Here is a 6,000-nt window from a genome sequence, read left to right as displayed (position 1 = left end):
TACTCTACTCTACTCTACTCTACTCTACTCTACTCTACTCTACTCTATTCTATTCTATTCTATTCTATTCTATTCTATTCTATTCTATTCTATTCTATTCTATTCTATTCTATTCTATTCTATTCTATTCTATTCTATTCTATTCTATTCTATTCTATTCTAATGCTCTGAGCGGCACTGCAACTGTTATGGACAGACTTGTTGTTTACCACCAGGCGCACGACTTGTTCGCCCCGTCACGTGGTATCATAAAAAAAAGTAAGACAGATTTCCTGCTACGTGGTTATCATTTAATTAGCAATAATTAAACCGGCTTTACTAATTTACATGACAATGTGTCTGATTCTCAGAGCCAAAGATTATTATTTTTTATTTTACACTGTTTTCTGTTTATCACAGAGTAAGTTATAATACATAAAGTTTTTATATTTAACATATTTCGATCCAAGTTTCACAAAAAAATGGTCTTTGTATGGACATGAGAAGATGTAAAGTTCAAAATATTTGTTATAATTTCGAAACATTTGAAACATTCTAGAAAATCATTCGTAATATACATTTTTGTTTCTTTTCTAGGATAGTTCAACAGTTATCGTCGAGAACGGCGAAGAAATTGTAAAAGTGAACAAAATGATATCGAACGGAGTCAGTGGCAATAAATACATGGATGGTGAGTAAATAAATACTTTTTATTTCTACATTACTTAAATGAAGGTTCTCTACTGAAATTTTATTTTTCTTTTTCTACTTTAATTAAAACTTGTAACGTTTTAAAAAACGTTATTCTATTTTATACGTTGCTTATTTTACACGCGCTAACTATTCGATTAAAAACTAGGCAGAATAAGTCAATTAAATCTTATAATTTATCTTATACATTATGGAGACTTAAATAAAGCGTCGGTATTGGATTACGTGACTAAGTACATTATAATATAATATACATTTTAGATACATAACAGTTATGTACTTTTCATACAGATATCGGTAAATACATAAGTATAGTATTCTCGATTATAAACGACGGGTTAAGTTCAGAACCTGAGTAGCAGCATATGTATGATAAGAAAGCAGGCACACCATGACCAACCTACACGGTAAAAATTAAACGAAACAATGGTTAAGGAAAATAAAACCATTTATCAAAGAGGCCCTAATATAAAAATAATTCATTATTTTGGATTAGGGGTTTTGATATGAAAATATATAGTAGAGCTCTTTTGTAGTAGTTTTACTTTTATTTTATTTATTTTCTTGTTTTAAGAAAAAAGTATACATAAATATTGTAAAGCACCGTTAAACCCTCCCTGGGTTTGTCTCGATGCCATTCATTCCTTTTGCTACGAACGGATTAACACAAGATATAAAAAAAATAAAATCTTGAAAACTGTTGTGGAACTAATGTATAAAAACATTGAATAAAATAAACTAAATTATGTCGAGATAGTTTGTAATTCAGTAATTATATAATAATAAAGAAAATTGACCAATTACGGCTCTGGATATTATTTTCTAGATAGTATCAACCAAAGGTCATGAAGTTTGACTTGGTTGTTTCAAAATCAGTATTACACTTGCGTATCAGACTTGACCCCAAAAATGACGATAAAAGGTCTTTACAAACGGAACTTGATATCATTATATCAAGTTGGTTTATCAATTAAATGAATTGTAAGAAAGCATTTGACAGAAATATAAAATGAATCAGTAGTACCTACATAATGCTATCGTAGTTTGGTAATTTTCAGGTTAGATTTCGTTACCTAATTTGGGTGACAATTTTTATTATTTAAGTATTCGAGTATATTATCCTGAAATATTAAATAATATTTCAGGTTAATACACTCGAATATTATATAATACTTCATGATATTATTGTTGAATATTTAAAGAATAAAAATTGCCACATTGCATATATTAGGTATACAGAAAACTAACATGAAAATTACCCAGGTAGGTCCACTGGAAATAATTGTGTAGGTACGATTTGATTGTACGTTTTTTTATCTATGTTATAATTTCAGCGCTGTATGTTTAGAGAGGATGTAATTACCTTATTATTATACTAGATGATGGCAATTATTTGTAAACATGCAGTTTATCCCTTCTTAAACATCCTGGGTTACAATATCCTGAGTTGTGGGATATTTCACGTAGATTTCGAACGATTCCGTAAATAATACTAACAATACGTGTGCCCAAGGTGGCTGGTTATCTGTGTGTTCCACGGCGGTGTTCCACGGCGATGCCACACGTAGGGAAGGTACCTTAAATATCGTAGTAAGATATTTTACTTAAAGGAGACTTAATTTTGGCTTTAAAAACATTTCGAACTGCATTTAAAGATTTTTAAATAAGCGCCTGTCTGATCTGGGAATCGAATCCGCCAAATGTGGAAAAATTTGCTGCGCTCATAACAACTGACATTATCAGTTCAAAGTATTCTAATGAGTACAAACTTCACAAAGAGATTTCATTTCCCTTATAAGTGCATGATAAAATGCAATGCAATGCAATGTCAGTTGTTATGATTATGAGTGCGGCAAAGTCAGAGAAAAGGCTATTCATTTTCCTGAACAAAATTTCAAATTAATTTTTGTAAATTTCATGGTCTTCCTTTTATTCCAGGTGCTATATTATTTAAAAGAAAACAATCCTTATGATTTAGTCTATCAATAAGTATAGTAAAATTACGGATTGTTTTCACAGTACATTCATGTTGTTATACTTACTCAATTGTTTTCTCGATATTATTTCGAAACAATACTAGATTATTCTCGAAAACAATAATGAGAAAGTTCCTATGGTAATTTCTTTTGTATTTAAAAGGAAATTCCCTCGTAAAATAAATGTTTAATAAAGATACCCGTGCTCGAATTATTAATAGTTATATACTTATTTTTATTTTAAATAATAATTATTATCATGGTATTTGATTTTTTATACTTACATATAATTCTGACTGTTATTTCGCATATACTAAAAAGTAGTTAAATTCTTGATAGGGCCGGACCAGGTGGTCCCTTCAGATACTTACATATCCTGTGTACCTGGTGGTCATGTCAAATTACGGCAAACTTCAAGAGGATTGGCTTCGGAACCTCCTATATCAGTACCTGGTCTCTTAAAACGGACAGCCGCTAGATATCCTGATGGTCCCGCACTGGTTACAAAAAAAGCAGATGGAAAATGGCATTACACCACTTATAAGTAAGTAAAACATTTGCATTTTGTAAAATTGACATTTTAACGTAAGTATATTTTTTTTTGGCAATATTTTTAATTTTCTTTTATCTACTATACTTCCTACTTATTTTACAAAAATACTTGTGTGTTATGCGTCTTGTACACTTGTACGTTTCACTAACATTAGGGGTTAAATAATACTTATTATTTTACTAAATTACTTTTCGTTATTGTGAACTGAAATGGCACTGAAAAACATTTGTGTAAATACTGCTATGGTCTGTTATTTACTAAAAAAATTGAAATACATCCGTACAAAATATTCCTCTGTGAGAGCAGTGAAGACAATATTTAAATTTGTAGCTTTTAACGTATTTATTTACAAAATTCAGGATATATTTTAGAATTGTTTCACAACCACTATTAAAACGTGTATTACCTACAGTGTTTGCAAATGCACCATATAGCCTCTCAATGCGCGTATAAAAAGAAACTTTTAGACTCAACACGTTTATAAAAAGTCGCAAATCATGTAAAGTTTTTCTCATGATAACTTCATATCAGTATAGGAAATATTACTCTAAATAAATCATGTATTTTCCAGTTTATCGATATTTCTTTTTATTTACTTTTATTTTGTATGATTAGGAGTAATTTAGAAGTAATATGAAATAAAAATCAGATGATTAACAACTTTAGCTTTCATGTATTTAATATTTATTTCTCTGGGATACTTAAAATAGATACACTGTTCTGTGTTGTAATGTTTAATGTGTCATAAAGAATATTTCGTTCGTTAATTGATTTAACTGTTTTATTTTTGAGCTACAGCTGCATATATGTAATAAATCATTGTAAAATGTATTAAATAAATAAAAAATACTTGACTATACGAACTTTGATCAGTCTTTCCACGTCTGAGTTCATTGTTTTATACTTCTTACAATCGCTAGGTCGGTAAGATGTCTAACATCGCCAGGAAATGGTGTGAAGCAACTACAATCAAAGTGTTGCATCTGTTACACTCCAGCTACTTTATTTTGCAACGTCCGTTCATAGTCATTTAATCCCACTTTTACGATACTAAGACTGTGTAACATCAAATTCAATATTTTTTTTATTTTCGATTTATAAGGGATATAATTTTCTTAGTTCAAACATAGTACTACGAAACTGTATAAACTTAAGTACCTATACAGTTTGACTTGTTCATATAAAAGTTTTTTTTTTAAACTCCTTGGAATCAAAAGACTGGCACCACGGGATTTATCGAAATACCAACAAAATAAGAAAACTGAGTCTTATGTCAAAAATAAATTAAGATAATTGCCCTTCTTGCACGCATAGTTCTAAGATTTACACAATTTTGTAAAAAGTATGTTTTCCAAAAAAATCAGCAAACACAGCAAGACCAATACTTATCGTTTGCGAAGTTAGTATAAAAAAGTGCTTATATGTATACATAGAAGAAGACATAGCTTTGGTTTGTAACTAAGGCAAACACAACAAGATCAGAGATGAAGGTTACCAAGGGTACCTACTTTCAAAAGTTGCCACATGAAACATTCATCAAATCATTAATAATGTTATGTGTAAGAACATTCTTTTTCATGTAAAGACTAGGTAATGAAGTTTAATAGGAAATATTTTTTGAAGAAACGCACAAGTCGTACGCCTGATAGTAAGAGACACGTCTGTCCGTAACAGTTCCAGTGGCAGAGCTTAAAAATCTCAAATATCTGAGAGGCTCTACCATTGCGTCCGTCACCGTGAGACATAAGTTGAACAGTCCCATGTGCCTTTAACGATTTTAACGACCTCGGTGGCCCAACCGTTTTATGAGCGCTGGATGAGAAGGTCCCAGGTTCGATACCCGGTAAGAACAATTGAGGAATGGTGTTAGTGTGGAGTGAATTCCGTATCTGTGATACGCATAATACAAGGAATTCCCTAATTTGAGACCAAGTAATTGGTGGAAATATAAAAAAAAACTAGTTATGGTCACTATATATAATGTGATTATAATACAAAGACCGAACACTCAAAAAAAATTCCTTCGATCCGGCCGGATTCGAACCGACGTCTTCTAGCAAACCGTGCCAGACACTATACCAACTAAGCTACCTCCTGCCTCCGTGGCCGAACGGTTGCCAGACTGCCACGCAGAGGTCCCAGGTTCGATTCCCGGGCCGGGAGAAATAGTTGTATGGCCTCATTGACGTACAATTATATGGACGTCGGGTCCGCGCTAAAAAGTGTCCGCACTTGTAAGGCGCTAAAATCGTATACAGAGCGCGACACTCCGCTTTAGTCTTCATTTGTTCTAAGGACAGCGCGATACTGCGATGACATTACAATTTAAATTTCTAATAGGTTGACTTGGGACATTTTTTTCGTGGTTTTTGTATTAGACCCGTCGTCCATTTATTTGTAAGTCAATGTATGGCCTACAATTATTTCTCTCGTGAGTTTGGGTGTAATTTGTGGTTGTCTATGTGTGTGTCCATGGCACCCGCGACACAGGGTTTTCCCTAGTGCGGGGCTATGTTGAGTGTGTGCGTTATTTATTTATATTTATTTATTTATTAAGCTACGGAACGAACCGGCGGACCTCACGAATTTTTCTATGTGCTTGTTGTCGTGTCTTTGTGTTTGATTTTTCAACGACTTTTTAGTCGTAGCGTCATCTATGAAAGTTTTATCACCCAGTTAGATACCTTTACATCTACCGACCCTGGCGAAAGATGTCGCTATTCACTATATTTTAAATTTTTATTGAGTTGATACTCAATTATTTTTTGTGAAATCGAATCC

General features: G+C 32.2%; 1 protein-coding gene across 3 annotated transcripts in view; it reads left to right on the top strand.

Annotated features, from left to right (window-relative positions):
* The window catches only part of LOC113230002 (long-chain-fatty-acid--CoA ligase ACSBG2), a 37,361-nt gene that overhangs the window by 6,893 nt on the left and 24,468 nt on the right, over nt 1-6,000 (top strand). For all 3 annotated transcript variants that reach the window (XM_026463720.1, XM_026463721.1, XM_026463722.1), the window contains exons 2-3: nt 577-670; nt 3,006-3,210. In XM_026463720.1, coding sequence (XP_026319505.1) covers nt 577-670; nt 3,006-3,210 — 299 coding nt within the window. The remainder of the gene's footprint in view (nt 1-576; nt 671-3,005; nt 3,211-6,000) is intronic.

This window comes from Hyposmocoma kahamanoa, unplaced genomic scaffold, assembly GCF_003589595.1.
Source record: "Hyposmocoma kahamanoa isolate Upper Pololo Valley unplaced genomic scaffold, ASM358959v1 63, whole genome shotgun sequence".
In the NCBI taxonomy this organism is placed as follows: domain Eukaryota; kingdom Metazoa; phylum Arthropoda; class Insecta; order Lepidoptera; family Cosmopterigidae; genus Hyposmocoma; species Hyposmocoma kahamanoa.
Note: the sequence above shows the minus strand (reverse complement) of the source record. Positions and strands in the feature narration are given on the sequence as shown.